This window comes from Nicotiana sylvestris, chromosome 7 (genome assembly GCF_000393655.2).
Source record: "Nicotiana sylvestris chromosome 7, ASM39365v2, whole genome shotgun sequence".
In the NCBI taxonomy this organism is placed as follows: domain Eukaryota; kingdom Viridiplantae; phylum Streptophyta; class Magnoliopsida; order Solanales; family Solanaceae; genus Nicotiana; species Nicotiana sylvestris.
Window position 1 is genome coordinate 127,778,107 of NC_091063.1, and position 25,331 is coordinate 127,803,437.

Genomic DNA, 25,331 nt, shown 5'->3' on the forward strand with positions numbered 1-25,331 from the left:
CTGGGATGAATCACGCCACACACGCTCAATGTACGAGAAAATCGAATCCAGCTGTTTCACCCAACCCTAGGGGTCCTTAACCGCATTGGGGTACACAGCGACGACTGCATCAGCAGAAGAAGTTAGTTCATAGTAAGATGTACCCAAAGAGAAGCAAGAGAATATTTAGTTAGCATATCTACTTACATTTCATGATCCACTTTACGGGGAACGGCATCTTCTCCACTGGATTAGGTCCGAAGTCTTAACTCGGACAAAACGGCTCATCCACCCTCCGTTCCTAACCTCGTCGGTGCAAGAAAAAGGGCTCTCGGGGCCCGACAATGGATTTTTATCAGACCCCCACGGAAGGGTTGGGGGCTATTCATTCTGATTAGGTGGTTGAGAGTGAAGGACATCTCCTTAATCATGTTCGCATAATATCTGGTCATGTAAACAATGCTCCAGAACGGAGGATGAATCTGGCTAAGGGTTACTCGGTAACATTGGCAGAAGTCGAGGATCACGGGGTCTATTGGAGGCGAGGATGGTCCCACCAGGCCGAGGGTAAACGGATAAGTATACACACTGAGAAAGCTAGCCTTGTATATCGTTATGTCCTCCTCCCGAGAAGGAATTTCTACAAGCATCGAGGCCCCCCAGCGACAGTCGACCTTTACCTTTTCGATGTCTACTATTAAACTAACGTATTAGGATACGGGTTTGCATCGCCCCGGCTTCGAAGAAGGTTTTTCGATCTTAAAATCAGAGGTCATTTCAAAGGCCCCTAGAATGCATTCCCCGACACGAGGAGGTATTGTTTCTTTACCCTTGGACGGGCATGAAGAAGAAGAAGGCACATCTTCCTGAGGAGCAGAGGTATAAGTTTTCGCCATTCTTGTTAAAAGGCTTCAGAGGAGAAATGAAAATTGCATTTCAGAAGAAAATACAAGGGAAAGGTAAGGAGAACTTGTTTGAGGGCTTGATGGTGCAGTGGAAAACAAAGGAGCGAAAGAAGAAGTATTTATAGAGGTCTAACATACACGTTGGAGCAGGCCAAAGGACAACCAACCGCTGCAATTAATCTAAAGGCTTTTAAAGGTTGTGCGGACGCGACCTTTGGACATCTCATTTTGCCATGTCAATCGCTTGATAGGGCGTAACAACTGCTGTGATCGTTTCTTATCATTTTACTCTAAGAAACGTGGGGACTATCTATATATGGGTAGAAATTCGAGATTGTTTCTTATCGTTTCACTCTAAGAAATGCGGGGACTATCTGTATACGGGTGAAATCAGAAAGCTCGATTTCATGGTCATTATGTCTTTCCCATAGCTTTGCCTCGAAAGGCCTCAAAGGCCTAGGGTCACAATTCGAGGTTGTGACCTCGAGGGTTCTTTATACCCGACCTCGGGGAAACTCGAGTCGGCGGTTGCCTTGGATAAACGGGAAGTTCCCTTGGCACGTGGTCCAAGCTGACAACACCTACAAGAATAGTACCAGTCTGTACCAGACTGCTAAGTAGCTGTACCAGTTACATTTCTTTGTAATAAATGCACATGTACTATGTTGAAATTCCCTCCTCTTATATAAAGGGGACCTTTATTATTTTTTGCACACATAATATTACAGGACATACAATAATGAATTCAATACACACTACAACAAATTTGGCCTAAGACTACACTGGTTTTATCCCACTCTTGAAAAGCGTGGCTAAAACTATCTATGGCGACGCTTTTTAAGGGTGACCTTTGTTTACGACTTCTGGCTGCAAAATATTTAACAACACCCCTAAAGTGTGCCCTTAGGAAGCATAGACTACACTTTGCAAATGTAACCAAATCTTAAAATAATTAGCAACAGTTATTTATATTTATGGCTACTCTTTCAAGCGTGATATTTGTGTAAGATTAAAAGCAACACTTTATAAGTGGACTCTAAAGTTATCCACAAATTTTTCAGCCAAAAAGGTATTCCCTCCATATATTGCCCGCTTTTACTAAAGTATTTCCATCCAACTCCAAAAAGGTAAAAAAATTCCCTCCTATGTAGGATCTCCACTTTAGGGGTTCTGTACCTTCTCATAACTTTATCAAAATCTGATTTTTTTATACCTTACAGAAACATATCTATCGATTCTATTCTCAAGTTGTAGGCTTGTTCGCTTCTCTCTGCGGTTTCTTCAAAAGGTAACATTAAATTTATTTTATGTAGATTTATTTCACATGGGTTCAATTTTGAAGGTTTTAAGCATTGAACCCATTATATTTTTAAAGTTACGGGTTCATATCTATTATTTTTACAATTTTAATAAATTTATATATATAAATTTTTACTCTGCATCAAAAGTTATGGATTCAGTTGAACCCGCTAGTAGAACACTACATTTGCCTCTGTTGTGAAAGTAGGATATAAGAAGAATATCAATTGTTAAAGCTTTCCTTAGTTTCCAACTGGAAAATTCTATTGAAGACTATTTATGTCAAGTCATTGGTTATGATAAAGAGATTGACTACTTGTATTTCATCGTCACTAAATAATCAGAAACGATAAATAGCATGTTGGAAATTATGGTTAACTTTTTAGATCTGTTTCAGTGAAGTTCTGCATTGATAAGTAGGAAATAATGATAAATAGAGCAAAACCAAGTTTGACTCATATTCTCTAATTGGTGATTCATGTGTTTTTGTTTTCTCTGTTCCTTTTTCTTCCTTTCCACCATTTCCAACTATTATAGTTGTGCACTATATTTTTTTCATATAATATTTCGCCGTGGTGCCGATGTCTTAGTAGATGAAGCACCTATGCTGTCACTGAATGTAAAGAGGTAGTTAAGGTCGATACTCTTCTCTTCATTCCGTAATTCAAATAACTATGTTTTCTATTTTCACACACCTTTTATCGTACAAAAAATTTAGGATGGCAAGACATTGGTTCCCTTTAAATGACTAAACCTACGATGTGTGAGGTTTGTCTAGCTATCAGACAATTTAATTAGCCTTATACTTAGACAATTTAATTAACCTATAATGTGTAAGGTACTCATAATCATCTCTGAGCAGATTTAATTAGATTAGCCTTAAACATGGCATGGTATAAGCCATAATGGCCAAGCCTACAAGGACTAGATAACAGAGATTATACCAAATAATTTTTCATCTACTGAGATTCTTTAGGAATATTAAAGTTTTAGGGATTGTTTGGTTTGAAGGATACGAATATTCTAATCCGGATTTTAAATTTGGTATTACTTGTATAGCTTTTGATTTATGCTGTTAAGCTCTATTTAGCACTTGGTTTCTAGATATTAAACTTTTCATATCTTGATATTGAACTCCTAATTAATACTCACAATCATAGTTGTTTGTGAATCATTCTTCTTTCTTAATTCTTAGGTTTTTATCTTGTAATCAAAGCTACATATGTTTGAATTACTTTGTTAACACGGTTGAAAATATTTGGACAATAGCTTGACGCTGAATTTCCTATGTTATTTGTAGTTTTTATGCTTATTATGTCGTCTCGATACTCTGTAGCAACTCCTCTTATTAGTCACACACAATGTTTCTGCGATTTTGCATAGTGTTTCTGCAATTTTGCATAGTGTTTCAATATTTCTGCATAGTATTTCTGCGACTTTGTACAGTGTTTCTACATTTTCTATTTTTCTGCATAGCGTTTCAACATTTCTGTAATTTCTTCCGTTTTCTGTATTTCTGCACATTAATTTTGAGTTCCTGCACAGCATTCTGCATTTTCGCATAGCGTTCCGGCAATTTCTACGTTTCTATACAGCGTTTCAGCTTTCTGCACAATGTTTCTACATTTCTTTGTTGTGTTTCTAAAATTTCTGCATTTTTGCGCAGCGGTTCTGCTTTTTTTTCATAGTGTTTTTGCATTTGTACATAACATTTCTGCATTTTTGTACAACATTTCAACGTTTCTGCACAATATTTCTGCAATTTTTGCGTTTCTGCATACTATTTCTGCATTTTCTGCTTTTTTGCACATTACTTTAGGATTTTTGCATAGTGTTCTGCATTTTCGTGTGGTGTTCCGGCAATTTCTGCATTTCTGCACAACGTTTTAGCATTTTTTGCACAGTATTTCTGCATTTCTGTGCTATGTTTCTATAGTTTCTGCATTTTTATACAGCGGTTCTGCATTTTTTCACAGTGTTTTGCATTTCTGCATAATGTTTCTGCATTTTCTGCATTTCTGCACAACGTTTCAGTATTTCTGCACAATATTTCTGCATTTTCTAGTTTCTGCATATTGTTTATGTATTTTCTGCATTTCTGCACATTATTTTAGAATTTCTGCACAATGCATTTTCGCATGGCGTTCCAGCAATTTCTGCGTTTCTGCACAACTTTTCAGCATTTTTTGCTCAGTATTTCTGCATTTTTGTGCTGCGTTTCTACAGTTTCAGCATTTTTGCACAGTGATTCTGCATTTCTTCACAATGTTTTTCATTTTTGCGGAATATTTCTGTATTTTTGCATTTTTGCACATTGTTTCAGCATTTTTTGCTATCTGGATTCTGCATTTCGGTATTTTTTAATTAATCTTTTCTTCCTATTTATGAAAAATGAATTCAAGAGCAAAAAAAAGGGTTTGAATCCAAACAAAACACAAGAAGAAGTTGGCGAGGATGAGTGTGTTATAGACGAAGCTATGGACGTTGATTCTCCTACAGGTGGTATGTCTTAAACTTAGTAAGTTTGCGTGTTTATTGTATTCTTTTCCTAACGTCTTGATTTTTACATTAGGGACATTAGTTAAGAAGAAAGCTCGAGGTCAAACAAAATGTAAGATGATTCACACAAGAAATTTTGAGGAAAGATATGAAGTGACATTTGATAAAGGGCAAGTTGTTGGACCAACCGGCAAAAGAGTGTCTGAGTTAAGCAACTTTATAGGAACAATTGCCAGGAATCCCAGATTTATCACCTTGTTGTTCAGTAGCTGGCATGTTGTCACTGATGATATTAAACAAACGAATATGGAAATATGTCAACGTAAGAACGATCAATTTTCAATTGTGTATCTTATTGTATTTCTTACTAAACGAAGATAACATATATGTTATTTTTCATAGACCAAGTTCATCATTCCAGCAGAAGGAAAGAAGTGGGTGCTGGATGGTATTCGCGATACTTGGAGGCGACACAAGAGAAATATTAAGAAGAATCATTTTGATGGGTATCATATTATTGAAGATATGCTAAAACAACATCCCCTGAGATACCAGAAGTTCAATTCCTCCAATTGATTGAGTATTGGAGGGATTTAGATGTTCAAGTGAGATTAAACTGTGCATTTCTACTCTTGAACATATTGTTGCATTATATATATATTTTTTTATTTATTAATTGGTAAACTTCTTTTGGTGCTAGGCCATGTGCAAATTAAATTCTGAAAATAGAAAAAAAAAGTAGAGGCATCGGATGGGACCTATTAATTTTGCAAGAGTACTCATGACATTGGTAATATTTGTTCGATACTTTGTGAAAAATATGGCTTTCATTTCTTTACATACTTTTTTTGAATACATTTATGTTTTTTATTTATTTCTGTGATATAATTTGTAGCGTGCAAGTAAAGCGAACAACGAGGAACCAGCTAAGTCTGAAATATTTATTGCAACTCGTACAAAACAAGGGAAGCAAGTTCATGAAGATTCTCAAATTGTAATAGTAAGCTATGTTGCAACTAATATATTATCTGGGACGTAGATTCTTTATATGGTTCTTACAATTATTTTCTTGGCAGTCTGAACTTCAGAACCGTCAAAACTTTGGGAAAACATCGGATAAAGCATTTAGGGTAGTGTTTGAAAAAGAGCAGCCTGGTCGAATATGATGCTATGGTAGATCAGTGACAACAAGTTTTCTGAAAAAATATGAGGAAATCAATAATCTCCAACAAAAGCATAACAATGAAGTCTCTACTTTGAAAGCAGAAATGCAAGAAACGAGAGAAGAAATGCTAGAATTGAGGCAATTGCATCATTGCTTTATTCTATTGGTGCAAAGCAATCTTGAACTTTTTAGTTCAGATATACAAGAATTTGTCGGATCTAACCAACCTTCTCCAGTTGATGCAAGTAGCGCACAGGCTATAAGGGGCCAAAATCTCCCACATTCTTCTGGATCAACCCATGGTCCAATTATTGAAAAGGTATTTAGAATCCAACTTGTCTTGCAAACTGTTATAATAGATATTAAGTTCATTAAAATTGATCAATTCTTTAATTAACCTCAAAAGTCTTATGGATCATTCATTGGATATGGAAAGATATAGGGTCTACATATATGCTAAAAAGGGGACTGTTTTCCGACGCCGACGAACTTAACTTTTGGAGTTGCTGTTTTTGTGTGAAAAAAGGTGGTTGTTTTCCCTATTTTTTATGGAGTTTTTCGGTTGGTTTTTGGGGTGTTAAAAGGTCGTTTTTGGGGCTACTTTTCACTGGTATATTGGGGTCGTTCTGGGGGTGATTTAGAGCTGAAGTTTAGAGGTATTTCGCTAGAGTATGTGGCCAGTTGTCATTGCTGTTTAGGCTACATATTCGTAGGCTTTTTGGCCAGAGCTGAGCAGCAATTTTGATGGTTGTTTGGAGTTGTATTTGCAACTATTTTATGTTGTGTTTTTTGTTGGGGAGAACACAATTTTGAGAAATATCGTTTGTTATATATTGTAATAGTAAAATCCTTCAAAAGAAAGAGGAATTGGAAAATAAACTTTTTGGTGGGACTTGAAATCATAGCGACTTACGCCAATCTTCTATTTCTTGTTAATATTAACATGCTTTGATATCTTTTGGATGAAAGAAAGAGATATAAGCAACGTTCATGGCCACAAAGCTACTCAGAATAAAATTGATTCCATTTATTTTATTCAAGCCTCAACCCTTGTACACATAAAATGGTCGAAGTTATAAGAAATTAATAAGCAATAAACATTGATTACTTGTGGGGTTAGTATTTAGGTGAGTGAAATGGGACTACTATATTTTATTTATTGTACTCATTATTCATTTTTTATTTATGTGTGACTGAAAAATATGCAAAACATGGTGCTACTATATATTATTATAATCTTTGTTCTTCTTGACAAACGATCAAAGTTTAGTTTCTATCTAATTATAAATTTCTTTTTATGTGTAGGAGAAAGTGGATGATGCAATTAAAAATGATGGCGGAAACTCAATTTGATCTTAATGTGAATGCAAAGAACTTTTGGATAATTGAGATGTCTAATATTCATGATACTATATGAATATACTCACTTTTGAAAAGTTTAACGTTAATGGGCATTTTGACATATTATTTTATTAGTATGTTGTAATACCCTATATTTTTTAAATAAGGGTGTATTGATAATAATAGTAATAATAATAATAATAATAATAACAACAAAAATTATAAGAAAATAACCTTTAAAAAAAAAGATAAGTAAGGCAAAAGGGCCGAAGCCCATTTGCCTAAAAGAAAAGAAAGGGCTGCCGAGTTCGACAAAGCAGAAGCTTCAAAAATGAAACAATAAAAAAACAACAGAGAAGGAAAGAAAGGGAGAAGAAGAAAGAGGCTAGAACTAAATCTTGAGAAATTTTAAATACACACTGGTTCTTACGGGTAATACTCGAATCTCTCATCTAAGTTCTTTTCTCCTGGTAATTCTTTTTTTATCTCAATTCATATATTTGAAAGGTTTCACAAAGTATAAGAAATTTAATACCAATTAGAGTTATTCTGGGCAACTTATGCAATTGAATGTTGGTCAATGTTATTGTAAGATAAATTCACTTAGAAAAAGAAGGGTATTGATGTATTTGTACTTAAACTAGTCTCATTATATATGATCTTTGTTAGGTGTAAATTAAGTTAGGGTACAAGGATTTGAGTTTTGGTGGTTAACTATATTGCAATGACAATAGTGAATTTGGGTTTGAATGTTATGAGTCTAGTATTAAATACAAAAGATAGGTGCTAATTAAGAAGGATTATTATGGACAGTAAAGTTAATTCAGTTTCAATTTATGCACACGATTAAGGAAATTGAACAGTATAGGGAATAAACCTTGTAAATATATTTTTACTTAAAAGATTTTGGACTAATTCAAATTACTCATAGTATGGGTAAATATAATTCGGTGAATTGACGATAAAGTATAAAACTCGGAGGATTGGGGTATTCTAAAATAGCTATGAATTAGCCTAAAAAAGGAAATTAACATGAGATCGATATTATGTAATTATAGATTGATTGGAGGAATTTGTACGAGTTGCTTGAGGTGAAGCAGTTGGTATTTCGACACGAGTACGGTGTGTAGTAATCTTACCACAATTTGTGTTTTCATAACTTTCATGATTTACACATGATTTTTAATATGAATATGTTACCAATAATTTTGAGTTGCATGTGGGACAAGTCTTTTACTCGATATGATACAGAAATAGTTATTTGAGATGAATACCGTGGTTTCAAAAAATTTCGGTGTCACTAGATTTGTTTGACCTTTACATGAATTTACGGTTATCGAAAGGAAATTATATGATTTGATAAGAACCCAAATGCCCTATATTATTTTAAAATTATTTCTACGAGTATATACAGATTATAGAGACAAGTATAAATGGGAGTAGACATTGAAGGATCCCGTAGCTAACGGTGAGTTCGTTAGACCTGGTGCACCTTGTAATTATCGATTACTGTTATAGCCCTCGCTAGTTGGAAGGTAGAACTAGCATACCGTTACCGATTTTCCTCAAGTAGGGACTACCGTTATATATGACTTCTTGCAAAGAAGTCCACAATTATACCGATTACATGATTCGTTCATTGAAACCTCCCAAATGTATTCTAATGTTATACAGTGGTTACCGAGCTTATTAATGAAATGTTAATTATATTTTACTACAAGAAAAGCGTGATGAGACTGAAAATTATTTATTGTTTCTAAAAGGGCATTTTTATGTTATTTTTCCTTTGAGATACTAGCATGTTTCTGACTTGCCCCCAAATAAAAAAACGGTTGTGGTTAAGTGTTATTACTCACTGAGCTAGCGACTCATTCCCCGCTAATTTTTTTTCCAGAGACAACGGTTGACGCAAGCGAGAATTTTGTTAATTAGAGCGCACAGGTTGATATTTCTCGGTGAGCCTCACACTTGTTCGCGTGGGCAAAGATTTTACTTATTGTTATGATCTTTTCATTGAGCTCTTAGAGTCGCTCCATAGTCATTATTTTAGTGTCATACATTTTCTTTCGTTATTATAGTCTTATGTTGAGTATCGTTTTCATTTATCAAAGTTGGAGATAAATTAGTATTTCTAGTGGTTAGTTGGTGGTTTAGTTATGGTGGACATTTGTATTGGTTAATTGACAAGTTATCAAATATGTGGTATGATATTAGGTTGTTTGGTTGTTGATTTGAGACAGGAAATTTTTTGGGACGGTCCAAAAACGGGGGAAACTCTATCCGATTTTCTGTAAAATTACCGATGAGGCTTATTTGGGAGCACTTGCTCCTAAGAGCCGGTCACAATCCTAAATTGGGTCGTGACAAAGTTGGTATTAGAGCTTAGGCTTTAAGTCCCGAGACATGGAGCAATGTTTAGTAGAGTCTTGTTCATGGTTATGTAGGCGCTCATACTTATGATCTTGAGGCGCTCATACTTATGATCTTGAGGCTACTGAACATCTAGGAATGTTTTCCCTTCTTTCATTCTTTGATCGTGCGTTGAGATAACTTGAGATTGACTTTGGATTTCTTTCGCAGAGGGCTAGGACACGCACACCCTCATCTGCTGGACATGGTACTACCCGGGGTGGAGGTCAAGTTGGGGTTCATCAAACTAGAAGACAGACTGCTCCTCAAACTCAAGTTGGGAACATGGGTCAAACCCGAGCTGTTATGCCAGATCAAGTGCAAGAGAAGGGAGTTCCGAACGCTCCACCACCAGTGCCAACTATTTTACCTACTGTTGCCTTACCTGCGGATGCAGTGACAAGGTTATTGAATGTGTTAGAGTCATTGGTGCCTACTCAGGGAGGAATCTCAACTCCTCAGGCTACTTTACAGACACAAGCACCTGCACAGACTCAAACTTTCGCAAATAAGGAAGTATCCCTACAAGAGTTTCTGAAATTGAAATCACCAAAATTCACAGGTTCTGATAATTTAGCAGATCCTCAAGGATTCTTGGATGGGACACTTAAGGCATTATGTGCTCTTGGATGTTTTAGTGAGAGAGCAGTGGAGCTCGCAGCATACAAACTAGAGGATATGGCTAACACATGGTATGAAACGGTATTGCTAGGAAGGTTAGCAGGAGCACCACCGCTGACATGGGATGATTGCACTAAGTTGTTCAAGAATCATTTTCTTCTAGATAGTCTGATGCAACAATATGCTAGAGACTTTGAGAGATTGGTTCAGACTCCAGATATGGATGTGTCAACATATAACACTAAGTTTTGTAAGCTGGCTATATATGCTCCTCACTTAGTTCCTACCGAAGAAGCTCGAGTTCAAAGGTTTGTTGATGGATTGGTTAGTCATCTATACACTGCAGTAGCCCCACAGATGAAGATTTTATCGTACTCTGATATAGTCGACCTTACTAGAAAGATTGAAAACAAGGGACGTGAGGAGCGTGCAGCTAGTGATTTATGTAAGAAGGCCAAGATAGGAGGGCTTTTCAGTGATGGTTTTAGTGAAATTAGAAGAGCAGGAAATCAGGGACAACAACAATAATAGGGTTCTCAGACAGGGACACACATGTCTTCACAGTCCACATACAGACCACATCACAAATAAGGTAATAGGGGACCATCATATTCTGGACATCGTAATTCTGGGCAGATATATGCCACTACTCCAGTCTACCAGACTTGTGGTAGATCACATTTGGGCCAATGTCGTGTTCTAACTGGAGAGTGCTTTCGGTGTGGCCAGTTGGGACATCACTTGAGGGATTGCCCTCAGCCTTCGAGAAATTTCAACCAGGCTTCTATTCAGTCAGCTACACCGACTCAGGCTACTCGTAATACTTCAGGTGCTACAGGTACAGGAAATAGAGGTCGAGGTGCTGGAGACCGTGTTATTGTGAATCAAGGACAAGGCAATGCTGGTAGAGGTCATGCGAGAGTTTTTGCATTTACTAGACAGGATGCTCAGGCCTCGAATGCCGTGGTTACAGGTATTCTTTCTGTTTGTTCATTTGATGCACTTGCGTTGATTGATCCAGGATCTACTCACTCCTATATGTCCTCGTACTTTGCTTTCAGATTTAGTAGACAACCCGAGCTATTGAATGATCCTTTTCTAGTTGCTACTCCTGTTGGAGAGTCTCTATTAGCTGAATACGTGTATCGTGCTTGTCAAATTCGGATTGAGGGCAGAGATACTCTAGCTGACCTTATTGTACTTGATATGATTGACTTTGACATGCTGATGTGAATGGATTGGTTATCTTCTTGCTATGCTATAGTCGATTGTCATGCAAAGATAGTTAAGTTTGAGATACCAAATGAACCCAGTTTTATTCTAAGAGGGAGTTAGGTTCCAGAGACTTGCAAAATTGTATCTTTTATGAAGGCTCAACAACTTCTAAAGAAAGGTTGCTTGGGTCTTTTAACTATTGTAAATGACACAAGAAAGGAAACAGTTAGTATAGAAAATGTACCCGTAGTGAGAGAATATTCTGATGTATTTCCTGAGGATTTACCAAGATTGCCTCCAGTACGAGAAATAGACTTTGGTATTGATTTGCTACCTGACACACAACCTATATCGATACCCCCATATTGAATGGCACCAGCAGAGTTGAGGGAGCTAAAACAACAGTTGCAAGATTTGTTAGATAAGGGTTTTATTAGACCTAGTATATCACCATGGGTGCACCAGTACTATTCGTAAAGAAGAACGTCAGATCCCTAAGAATGTGAATTGACTACAGGTAGTTGAACAAGATAACAATACGTAATAAATATCCTTTGCCTCGTATAGATGACATGTTTGATCAGTTACAAGGAGATGCCCACTTTTCAAAGATTGACCTCTATTTTGGTTATCATCAACTTAGAATCAAAGATAAAGATATTTCTAAGACTGCTTTCAGGACTCGATACGGGCACTATGAGTTTCTTGTGATGCCTTTTGGACTGACAAATGCTCCAGATGCATTCATGGATTTAATGAATAGGGTGTTCAAGCCGTTTCTGGATAGATTTGTAATAATATTTATTGATGATATCCTGATATATTCTCGTAGCCAAGGAGAACACGAGAATTATCTCAGGACTTTGTTGCAGACATTGCGAGAACATTGGCTTTATGCTAAGTACTCGAAGTGTGAATTCTGGCTAGACTCGGTAGCATTTTTGGGGCATGTTGTATCCGAAGATTGAATTATGGTATATCCTAAGACTACTGAAGCTGTGCAGAAATGGCCCAAACCTACTTCTCCTACAGAGATTTGCAGCTTTTTAGGCTTAGTAGGCTATTACAGGCGTTTTGTGTAGGATTTCTCCAGAATAGCAGCACCGCTGACCAAGCTAACACAGAAAAATGCAAAGTTTCAGTGGACGGAGGAATGTGAGAAAAGCTTTCAGAAGCTCAAAACGTGTCTGATAACAACACCAATATTAGTCTTACCATCAGGTTTTGGAGGATTTTCAGTAACTGTGACACCTCGAGGGTGGGATTAGAATGTGTTCTCATTCAAAATGGTCGTGTTATTGCTTATGCTTTGAGACAATTGAAAAAGCACAAGCAAAACTATCCTACACATGATTTGGAGATGGCTGCAGTGGTATTTGCTCTAAAATTTTGGAGACATTATCTATACGGTGAAACTTGTGAGATTTATACTGACCATAAAAGTCTGAAGTATATATTTCAGCAGAGAGATCTAAATCTTCGGTAGCGTCATTGGATGGAACTACTCAAAGACTATGACTGTTCTATTTTGTATCATCCTGGAAAAGCCAATGTGGTGGCTGATGCATTGAGTAGAAAATCTATGGGGAGTTTGGCACATATAGCCCCTGCAAAGAGACTTTTGGCCAGAGATATTCGGAGACTAGAAGATACATGTATCAGATTTAGTGTCGGAAATTCAGAGGCATTGTTGGCTTGTGTTCAGGCTAAGTCTTCATTAGTTGAACGCATTAAGGCCACCCAATATGAGGATGAACGATTATGCAAATATAGAGATGGGGCCTTAGCTGGTAAAAGCAAGGATATGATTGTTGAAAGTGATGGTGTTCTTCGAATGGGTGACAGGCTATGTTTAGCAGACGTAGATGGGTTGAGACATGCTATTCTTAAAGAAGCTCACAACACTGAATACACTATACATCCTGGATCCACAAAAATGTACCATGACCTGAAGTAATTTTATTGGTGGGAAGGTATGAAGAAAGATGTTGCTAACTTTGTTTCTAGTTATTTGAATTGTCAGCAGGTCAAGGCTGAGCATCACCGACCCGCAGGACTACTACAACAAATTGAGATTCCAGAGTGGAAATGGGAAAGAATCACTATGGATTTTGTCACCGGGCTACCACGAACCCTTAAAGGTTATGACTCGGTATGGGTGATTGTAGATCGACTGACGAAATCAGCACACTTTTTGCCAGTGAAGACTACATATGGTGGAGTCAGGCATGCACAAATATTTATGAACGAAATTGTCCGACTTCACGGAGTTTCAGTATCCATCATCTCTGATAGTGGATCACAATTCACTTCACACTTTTGGAAATCTTTTCAAGAAGCATCGGGTACACGAGTAGATCTTAGTACTGCATTTCATCCACAGACAGACGGGCAGTCTAAACGTACTATACAGATCATGGAGGATATGTTGAGAGCTTGTATTCTTGAGTTTGGAGGTAGTTGGGACACTTATCTACCGTTAACTGAATTTGCTTACAACAATAGCTTCCAATCCAGTATTCAAATGGCACCGTATGAAGCATTGTATGGTAGAAGATGTCATTCTCCTATCGGATGGTTTGAAGCTGGTGAGACTAAATTATTGGGACCCGACCTAGTACAAGAAGCTATGGACAAAGTCCAGTTGATCAGACAAAGATTGCTTGCAGCTCAAAGTAGACAAAAGTCTTATGCTGATAAGAGAAGAAGAGATTTAGTGTTCACAATTGGGGACAAAGTATTCCTACGAGTCTCCCCTATAAAAGGTGTGATGCGGTTTGGGAAAAGAGGCAAGTTGAGCCCCAGGTTTATAGGACCGTATGAGATATTAGACCGAGTGGGAGCGGTGGCTTATCGTTTGGCACTTCCTCCTGAGTTGTCCTTTATTCATCCAGTTTTTCACGTCTCAATGCTAAGAAAATGTATATCAGACTCATCTCAGGTGATTGAAGCACCGACTATACCATTCGATGAGAAGTTGTTTTACGAGGAGGAGCCAATGGCTATTGTTGATAGACAAATAAGAAAGCTACAGTCAAAAGAAATCGTGTTCGTAAAAGTCTTATGGAGAAATCATACAGTTGAAGAAGCAACTTGGGAAATAGAAGACACTATGCGAGTCAAGTACCCTCATTTGTTTCAGTCTACAGGTACGTACTTTAGTTAAATTCGGGGACCGAATTTCATAAGGTATGGAGGTTGTAATACCCTATATTTTTTAAATAAGGTTGTATTGATAATAATAATAATAATAATAATAATAATAATAATAATAATAATAATAATAATCATAATAATAATAATAATAACAAAAATTATAAGAAAATAACTTTTTAAAAAAATAAGTAAGGCAAAAGGGCCGAAGCACATTTGCCTAAAAGAAAAGAAAGGGATGTCGAGTTCGACGAAGCAGAAGCTTCAGAAACGAAACAAGAAAAAAACAACAGAGAAGGAAAGAAAGGGAGAAGAAGAAAGAGGCTAGAACCAAATCTTGAAATTTTTTAAATACGCACTGGTTCTTACGGGTAATACTCGAATCTCTCATCTAAGTTCTTTTCTCCTGGTAATATTTTTTATCTCAATTCATATATTTGAAAGGTTTCACAAAGTATAAGAAATTTAATACCAATTAGAGTTATTCTGAGCAACTTATGCAATTGAATGTTGGTCAATGTTATTGTAAGATAAATTCACTTGGAAAAAGAAGGGTATTGATGTATTTGTACTTAAACTAGTCTCATTATATATGATTTTTGTTAGGTGTAAATTAAGTTAGAGTACAAGGATTTGAGTTTTGGTGTTTAACTATATTGCAATGGCAATAGTGAATTTGGGTTTGAATGTTATGAGTCTAGTATTAAGTACAAAAGATAGGTACTAATTAAGAAGAAATATTATGGACAGTAAAGTTATTTCAGTTTCAATTTATGCACATGATTAAGGAAATTGAACAATAAAGGGAATAAACCTTGTAAATATATTTTTACTTAAAAGATTTTGGAATAATTTAAATTACTCATAGCATGAGTAAATATAATTCGGTGAATTGATGATAAAGTATAAAACTCGGAGGATTGGGGTATTCTAAAATAGCTATGAATTGCCCTAAATAAAGAAATTAACATGAGATCGATATTATGTAATTATAGATTGATTGGAGGAATTTGTACGAGTTGCTTGAGGTGAAGCAGTTGGTATTTCGGCACGAGTACGGTGAGTAGTAATCTTACCGCAATTTGTGTTTTCATAACTTGCATGATTTACACATGATTTTTAATATGAATATGTTACTGATTATTTTGAGTTGCATGTGGGAAAAGTCTTTTACTCGATATGATACCGAAATAGTTATTTGAGATGAATACCGTGGTTTTAAATATTTTCATTGTCACTAGATCTGTTTGACTGTTACTTGAATTTACTGTTATCAAAAGGAAATTATATGATTTGATAAGAACCGAAATGCCCTATATTGTTTTAAAATAGTTTCTACGAGTATATACATATTACAGACACAAGTATAAATGGGAGTAGACATTGAAGGATCCCTTAGCTAACGGCGAGTTCGTTAGACCTGGTGCACCTTGTAGTTACCGATTACCGTTATAGCCCTCGCTAGTGGGAAGTTAGAACTAGCATCCGTTACCAATTTTCCTCGAGTAGGGACTACCGTTATATATGACTTCTTGCAAAGAAGTCCACAGTTATACCGATTACATGATTCGTTCATTGAAACCTCCCAAAATGTGAATATTGATACTATACAGTTGTTACCGAGCTTATTACTGAAATGTTAATTATATTTTACTACAAGAGAAAGCGTGATGAGACTGAAAATTATTCATTGTTTCTGAAAGAGCATTTTTATGTTATTTTCCCTTTGAGATACTAGCATGTTTCTGACTTGTCCCCAAATAAAAAAATGGTTGTGGTTAAGTGTTATTACTCACTGAGCTAGCGACTCATTCCCCGCTAATTATTTTTCCAGAGACAACAGTTGACGCAGGCGAGGATTTCGTTAATTAGAGCGCACAGGTTGATATTTCGTGGTGAGCCTCGCACTTGTTCGCGTGGGCAGAGATTTTACTTATTGTTATGATCTTTTCATTGAGCTCTTAGAGTCGCTCCATAGTTATTATTTTAGTGTCATGCGTATTCTTTCGTTATTATAATCTTATGTTGAGTATCGTTCTCATTTATCAAAGTTGGAGATAAATTAGTATTTTTAGTGGTTAGTTGGTGGTTTAGTTATGGTGGAGATTTGTATTGGTTAATTGACAAGTTATCAAATGTGTGGTATGATATTAGGTTGTTTGGTTATTGATTTGAGACAGGAAAATTTTTGGGATGGTCCAAAAACAGGGGAAACTCTGTCCGATTTTGTGTAAAATTACCGATGAGGCTTACGTGGGAGCACTTGCTCTTAAGCGTCGGTCACAATCCTAAATTGGGTTGTGACATATGTGTATTCATTTGGATTATTATTTTTGGTATTTATTAGCTAATTTAGCTCTTTATATCATCAAAATATATGATAATAATGCATGTGCGTGAAATAGTTGTAATTACATGATATATGTAAAATGTAAATTTTTTAAAATTTTTTTAAAAAAATATAGCCTAGCCAAAATTGCCACGCTTTAAAAGAGTGGCCATATGTCTGTACGTCTACCATGCATATAAGCAAAGACCACGCTTTTTAAGTGTTCCTTTAAAAGCTATAGTTACAAGTGTGGCCTAAAAGGTAACAAAGGCCACGCTTTTTGTGTGTAGATGTAGGGTATAAAAGTGTTGCCATATGGGGTGTAACAAGTGTTGTCTTTGTTGACTAATAGGCCACGCTTAAAAGCGTGGCTTGTGAGGCAACATTTGAAAAGTGTGCCCTTAGGTCAAAGGTTACGCTTCTTTTGGCCACCCCAGAAAAGCGTTGCCTAAAGTCGAAAAGCATTGCCTTTGATCAAAGGCTACACTTTTTGCTAGTTTAGGCAACCCTTTTCCGGAGTAGTCAAAGGCCTAATATGTTGTAGTGACAAGAACATTCTCTCTGCTCTCTAACTTAAACATATTCTCTTGATTTCATTACTTAACGTTTACTGCTTATATTTATTGTGTTCTATTTATTGTTCTTTGTTTTTTGCTAATTATTGACCATAAAGAGCCTTCATCAAAGCTCCCAATACTGTTAGACCTTCATCAGCTGTCCATAGTTCAGTATCGAGCCCGACCTCGAGGCCCCGTATAATCAGGCTCGAGGCCCCGATTCTCAGCCGCTCGGTTTGCTTAAACACACTATTTTTAAGTTCTTACCTTATTTTCTAGTCTCACGCTTAGCATCTACTGCCTGGCAACTAGCATAAAAGCGGATCTCGTATTTTTAGAACCACAAAATCAAATCTAATTGTAATTATCATTTTCAAGGTAAACAGTATTATTTGTTCGGTGAAAATAATAATTAAGGGTATGTGCAAGACTTGTTCTTCTTATTTGAAAGCTCCCTCATGTAAATAGTAAACCGTAATGTTGTTCTAGAGGAAATCTCTCTTGACCGTATCCAAGAGAAATTTATTCACTAACTTAGTCATGAGCGACTCAGTTCTTATCAATTAATTCTTGAATTACCGTAATAATTCTAGGAGGAAAATCATATAATATAACTGGTAATAATGAAAACCTTCTCCAATGGTGAATGCGAAATCAAGATTTTCATTAAGGGAAGCTAAAACATATATAAAAAAGTAAATATATAAAGAAACCACATGAATTCAATATACACATATATATAGTATATTCACATAAAATTTTACCTAGCTATACAGTATAATTTTTCGACGAAGAGGTGTCGTGGATTCACCACCGGGAGAAAGTGATTGATTTTTTTATTTATAAATATGTAGTACTTTTAATGAAATGAAAGTTTAGATCCATATTTTCTTTAAAAATACATTTAAAAAAAAAAAACACAAAGTGGCATAAGACTGAATTTTCAAAGTATCTCCTCCCTCAACTAGAGCGCAGAAAAAGTTTAAAAGGACAAATGCAAATTGAGATTGGGATTGATGCCTAACAATACCTTGTATATATAATAGTTTAGTTGCTTGAAGTCACAAGTAATATAGTATGAGATTTATTTAGACAATCTAAATATAGTAGGTTTGGTTTCAAATATATTTATGAAACAAGAGAAACGATCCATTCAAACTTGAGAAAATTGAGAAACTACAACGTCTGAGATTTTCATGCATGAATTACATTAAAATGTCTTTTCTTAGAAATTGTCTTAGTCTGGCTAATTCTTAAAAGAGTTGCTACACCTAGAACTATTGTCATATAGCCAAAGTCAAAACATATCCTGTCTATAAATAGTAAAAATAGCACGATATAGCTATTTTTCGGACTGGTCATTCAAAAATAGTCAGCGTTTACGAAGTCAATAAAAAATTCACTATTTTGCTGCAACAGAGATCGGTCCAGCATAATATAGTGGAGTTCAGTGCACCTGTGTATGAACTCAAGCATATTATGCTGGATCGGTATACTTTGCTTACTCCAGTATAATATACTGGAGACTGGAGCACCAGCGCTCCAAACTCCAGTATATTATACTGGACAATTATACTTGTTGGAACTCCGGTATATTATGCTGGAGTTCTAGTATACTTATGCTGGAACTCCATCATATTATGCTGGAGTTCCAGCATACCTATCTTGGAACTCCAGTATAATATGCTGGAGTTCAAGCATACTTATGCTGGAACTCCAGTATAATGTACTGGTGTATTTTCCGGGTTTTGAACAGTGTTTTCGCTCAGATTTATCTTTACATGAAAAGTGGCTAAATTTCGATTACTTTTGAAATTGGGCTATTTTTGAACGACCAGTTGTAAATCTGGCTATTTTTTAATTTCTCCCCTATAAATACCATCCACTTTATATTATTTCCAGCACACATTAATATCAAAAGCAATACATAGAACTGCAATATAACAATCAAGAATATATGGCCTCACAAAGCTTCTTTTTTCTTCATGTTTTAGCCAATTTTTCCCTAACAAGTCTTGCATTTTCAGCCTCTCTTTCTCCTTATTACTACAACAGAGTTTGTCCCAAGGCTTTGCCAACTATTAAAAGGGTTGTTGAGGATGCAGTTCGACAAGAGAGGCGAATGGGAGCCTCTTTACTGCGTCTACATTTTCATGATTGTTTTGTTAATGTGAGTTTTTTTTTCGTCCAAATTTTTGGCTTTTGTTATATGGTATATTTGTTACTAATGTGATTGTAATTATAGGGTTGTGACGCTTCTATTCTTCTAGATCAAACAGCCACTATTGATAGCGAGAAGACTGCTCTTGCTAATAACAATTCCGCCAGAGGATTTGAAGTAATAGACAGAATCAAGTCAGAGGTTGATAAAGCTTGTGGACGTCCAATTGTATCTTGTGCAGATATTTTAGCTGTTGCAGCTTGTGATTCTGTGGTTGCGGTGTGTATAACTCACTTTTCTCCTAATATCAGATTTCGAAGTTTAAATGTCCTTAACCTAATGAAAATTATTTGATTAAGTATGAGAATATTTTCATGATTTTGGTATATTATACAACTACATGAAAGCACAAAATGCTTTTTAGTCTTCGACTCGTAATATATACTCCTTCTATTCCATTTTACGGGACACGTTTTTATTTTTAATCCGTTCAAAAAAGAATGATACGTTTATATATAAAAAATCTCTTTACTTTTAAAGTTCCTATTTTATTCTTTGCTCCTATTACTATTGAAATATCATGGTATTTATAAGACCACAAGTTCTAAGGATAAATATATGTCACGACCCGGATTTCTCACCCTCAGGAGTCCTGATGGCGCCTACTAATGTGAGTTAGGCAAACCAATCCTTAACAACTTACTTCATTAACAAATCACTTCTTTTAATGATTATCAGTGATAGCATGAAAAATATCGGAATTTAATAAATATACAGAAGACTTAAATTAAAGAACTGAACAATAATACAAAAATCATCATATGCCTCTACCCAAGAACTGGTGTCACATTACTCACGAACTTCTAAGAGTACTAAATACAACCGTTTGAAAGAAAAATATAAACTGTTTGTCTTGAATATATGAGATAACAGACTGAAATAAAGATAGAGGAGACGCCGGGCCTGCGGACGCTTGCAAGGCTACCTCGGTGTCTCACTGGACTGAAAGCTGGCTCCCGCGCTATTGCTGCTATTCAAGACCTGGATCTGTGCAAAAGAGCACAAAGTGTAGTATCAGCACAACCGACCCCATGTGCTGTTAAGTGTCTGGCCTAACCCCGGCGAGGTAGTGACGAGGCTAGGACCAGACTCCAGATAAACCTGTGCAGTTATATACTATATGGCAGAAAAGTAAGCAGGTAATAAGCAATCAAAGCTGGGAAGGGGGAAACATGCTCCGGTAGGCGTACCATCCGCTCTCATTTCATTATATCTTGTGGTAGGCATACCACCCGCTCCCATTTTATTATATCTTGTGGTAGGCGTACCACCCGCTCCCACTACATTATATCTTGTGGCAGGCATACCACCCGCTCCCATTTTATTATATCTTGTGGTAGGCGTACCACCCGCTCCCATTTCATTATATCTTGTGGTAGGCGTACCACCCGCTCCCTTTTACATTTCATCACACAATCACAAGAAATTCCGGCAAGGGAACATAAATAATATAGTAACTTCCCGGCAAGGGAACAAAACAATGTTATAATTTTCCCGGCAAGGGAACAACAATATTGAATTAGTCATCCCAGCAAGGGAGAATCAGCTATAACCAACCTCAACTCAACTTGTACTCAGTTCAATTATTGAAAATGCTCAATCATAGAAGATCATTAAGTAAAGCACCCAAGTGTCATTTAAGAACACAACAACTTTCAATTTAAGACTCACGGTCATACTTGATACCAACGTATAGATACTCATCACCATGCCTATACGTCGTACTCAACAAGAAGCAAGTAGCAAGTATGACTCAACTCCTAATCCCTCAAGCTAGGGTTACACCAAACACTTACCTCGATGCCTTGATCACCACTCAAGTCTCAACTATAGATTTACCCCTTGATTCCACCACCAATCCGCTCGAATCTAGTCACAAGTTACTTAATTACATCAATAAGTGCTAAATGAATCAACCCCAATGCATGAAAATGAGTTTTCTAAAGTTTTACCCAAAAGTCAGAAATTACCCCCGGGCCCACGTGGTCGAAACCAGAGGTCTGGAACGAAACCCGATTACCCATTCCCCCATGAATCCAAATTTATGATTTGTTTTGAAATCGAACCTCAAATTGAGGTCCAAATTCCCAATTTTAGAAAAAACCTAGGTTCTACCCAAAACACCCAATTTCCCCCATGAAAATCTTTGATTTGAGGTTGAAATCATGTTAAAAGATGTCAAGGAGTGAAGAAAATGAATTAGAAATCACTTACCAACGTTTTGGAGAAGAAAGGTTGTTTGAAAAATCGTCTCTTATATTTTGGGGGGTTTGAAAAGTGAAAAATAACTGAAATTCTCGTTTATTTATACCCCTCTCATCAAATGGACTGCGGCCGCACAGCCTCCACCGTGAACCGCATAAAGGCGACCGCGGCCGCGCTGGCCCCTCCCTGAAGACCTGCAGTTGAGCACCTTATGCGGACCGCACAAAGGCGACTGCGGCCGCACAGCTTCCACTGCGGATCGCACAAAGGCGCCCGCGGCCGCGCTGGCCCCTCCGCGGTCGCACGCGATTTCTCGCGGACCGCACTAGAGGTTCAGAGACTGTGGCTTCCTGAACCTGCAACACCTGACTTTCTAAGCCTAAAGCATCACGAAACCTACTCGAAACTCACCCGAGCCCTCGAAACTCCAACCCAAGTATACACACAACCTCAAAAACATCCTACAGACATATTCGTGTACTCAAATGACCAAAATAACATCACAAGCATCGAATTAAACCTCGAGATCAATAAAATTTCTCAAAACTCTTTTAAACATCAAATTTCTGAATTAAAGTCCGGATCACGTCAAACGACGTTCGTTTTTAACCAAATTTCACAGGAATGACTTAAGTCATATATAAGACCTGTACCGGGCGCCGGAACTAAAATACGGGCCCGATACCATTGCTTTCTAATCAATTTTCACTTCGAATTTCCTTAAACAATTTCTGAAAACAATTTCACTTAAAAATTCATTTCTCGGGCTAGGGACCTCGGATTCCGATTCCGGGCATACGCCCAAGTCCCATATTTTCCTACGAACCCTCCGGGACCGTCAAATTACGGGCCCGGGACTGTTTACCCAAAATGTTGATCGGAGTCAAATTTATTCATTTTAAAGTCAAGACTTAACATTTTTCACAGAATATCATATTTAAGCTTTCAGGCTACGCGCCCGGACTACGCACGTAAATCGAAGCGACCCTAAATGAGGTTTTCGAGGCCTCGTAAACACATAATGGGTAAGAAAACAGGTGAGGTCGTCACATTATAACATGTGTGACAAATATTTTATTTTTTCCTTGAACTTTTACCAATAACGTCATATAAATTAAACGGGTGGAGTACGCTGAATAAGGCTCAGATATCTGTATTTCAAAAATATGACTCGGTTCACATGAAAAAATAAAACTAGAACAGGTAGCCACCTTTATGCAAGAAATTGAAATTGCTATATATAGAGAGAGTTGGAGACACACACCTCATGTTATTTTCATATAGACTTGATAAACCCCTTGTTTATTCTTAATTCAACTACTAAAAAGTAAATTAAATATGTTTTATACAGTTAGGAGGACCATCATGGAGAGTGCCACTAGGAAGAAGGGATTCAACAACAGCCAGCAGAACACAAGCCAACAATGGCATTCCATCCCCATTTATGGACTTACCTTCACTAATCAAGAATTTCAAGAATCAATGCTTAAATCAGGAAGACCTTGTTGCACTCTCTGGTGGCCATACATTAGGATTTGCTCAATGACACTAAAAATATTGATTCCAATTTTGCAAGACAAAGACAATCTAGTTGTCCGCGATCAGGAGGTGATTCTAATCGTGCACCCCTTGATCCAACTCTAGCATTTTTTGACTCAAAGTATTTTAGTAATTTGGTAGCAAAGAAAGGGCTTTTGCGATCTGATCAAGATGTGGTGGTCAAACTGGTAATCTTGTTAAGATTTATAGCGAAAATCATTCGATTTTCTCCAAAGATTTTACTAATTGGATGATTAAGATGGGTAATATCAAGCCATTGACTGTGAGTCGAGGTCAGATTCGGGTGAATTGCAGGAAGGTGAACTAAGAGATGTTGACTATGCTGAAGAAATTAATCAAGTGTTTAAAGAATTTTACTATTTTTTCTTTTCTTTTCGAATTATTTGAGTTTGTTGTGAAGTTAAATAAGTTTGTAATAAAGTTGAGGAACCTCTCTTTTCCATGTCTAGCTAGCTGCTTTGAAAATTGATCGGTTTTTGTCCAAGTGTAATTTAATATGCTAATGGAATTGTAAGTTCATATTTTGTATTGATTAGTAAATTCAGGTGCTTTGATAAATGATGAAAAGTGTATATTTTTTAGAGTATGTTCACATATTATTTCTTATGTGTTGTGGGAGATCATATTCTTATTGTCACGACTCCAAATTCCCACCTTAGGATGTCGTGAAGTCACCTACTCTCTAAGACTAGGTAAACCTAACATACATGAGACAACGACTAAAAACATGAAATAAAACTGATAAGTCTCATAATAACTTCAATACAGAACAACAATACAATATTCTCAAAACCCGATGAGACTGAGTCATAAGCTCTACAGAAATGTACTAAAATCTTTAATATAATACTGTCAGAATAGAGGATAAACAATAATAAGAGAATGGCGAAAGGTGACCCCGAGGCCTGTGAGCGTCAGGCAGGTATACCTTGAAGTCCCCGAAAATAACTGAAAGATCACTAGCGTCCGACACGAGCAGATGTACCTAGATCTGCACAAAAATATGCAGCGTACCCAGTAAGTATCAAGTCTAACCTCGGTAGAATAGTGAAGAGGCCATCTTAGGATACCTATTAGGACAATATAAACTTAATAGAGTATAATAAATACCAATAACGGTAAATGAGGAAATGAATGATAACAAGCAGTACAATAATGTAGGCTAATAATAGGATTTAAGGCAAGAAAGACAACGAGAAGTGAACACATGATGAGGACAACAAGTAATCGAATAAGAACAAATACAATTAAGACAACAAAGAAAACAACAAGAACTATTCAACCAACAAGCCTTTTTAACATGGAATGTACACAAGAATTACAACCGACCACGCCTCATATTCATATTCCACAATTTCAATCACAATTTTTCCTTATATCATCGTGTGAGCTTTAGATTTATTTTTTTTAAAATATTTTCCCAAAATAGCTATACATGTTTTAGCCCCCTTATCTCACCGCGTGGCTTCAAGTAATTTCCTTACTAGCAACACGCGTATAAACCCCACCTTATCTCACCGCATGCGTATCAACCCCTATCCTTATACCACTGCATGTATATCGATATCACAACACCATAATTAACTCACACCATATGTGCCCATATGCAACAACACTTGCCAAAATCAACAATACCAATGTTACCACAACATATAGCCCGTGGGTCAATCACAATGTATACAATAATCTCGATGACAACAAAATGAATGAGGAATACTCAACAAAGAAAGATATCTCAACAATTAACAACTTCAACCCCAATGTGATAATGAATTTCACAACTTCAACATCAATAATCCAACAAAAAGATATTCGGCGAAATAATAACTTCAAGTAAGAGTAATTCAACAATAAAGGGGTAACAAGATAATAA

The 25,331-nt window shown here is 36.5% G+C and overlaps 2 protein-coding genes and 1 pseudogene across 2 annotated transcripts; all 3 read left to right on the forward strand.

Moving 5' to 3' along the window:
* The first annotated feature begins 2,107 nt into the window (after positions 1–2,107).
* Positions 2,108–5,297, forward strand: LOC104226736 (uncharacterized). Its single transcript, XM_009778792.2, has 4 exons — positions 2,108–2,172; positions 4,586–4,682; positions 4,756–5,004; positions 5,085–5,297. Exons 2-4 carry the CDS (start codon positions 4,661–4,663, stop codon positions 5,168–5,170), a joined length of 357 nt encoding a protein of 118 aa, XP_009777094.2. The 5' UTR covers positions 2,108–2,172; positions 4,586–4,660; the 3' UTR covers positions 5,171–5,297.
* A 7,631-nt stretch (positions 5,298–12,928) lies between these two features.
* Positions 12,929–13,390, forward strand: LOC138873755 (uncharacterized). Its single transcript, XM_070152232.1, has one exon. The coding sequence runs from the start codon at positions 12,929–12,931 to the stop codon at positions 13,388–13,390; it is 462 nt and encodes a 153-aa protein (XP_070008333.1).
* A 6,004-nt stretch (positions 13,391–19,394) lies between these two features.
* Positions 19,395–23,997, forward strand: LOC104226737 (peroxidase RIP1-like; annotated as a pseudogene).
* The last annotated feature ends 1,334 nt before the right edge of the window (positions 23,998–25,331 follow it).

Coding starts and splice junctions, on each gene's coding strand:
- LOC104226736 (XM_009778792.2), top strand. CDS start 4,661: ATGGACGTTGATTCTCCTACAG. Junction 4,683..4,755: donor GGACGTTGATTCTCCTACAG/GTGGTATGTCTT, acceptor TTTTTACATTAG/GGACATTAGTTAAGAAGAAA. Junction 5,005..5,084: donor GAATATGGAAATATGTCAAC/GTAAGAACGATC, acceptor TATTTTTCATAG/ACCAAGTTCATCATTCCAGC.
- LOC138873755 (XM_070152232.1), top strand. CDS start 12,929: ATGGAACTACTCAAAGACTATGACTGTTCTATTTTGTATCATCCTGGA.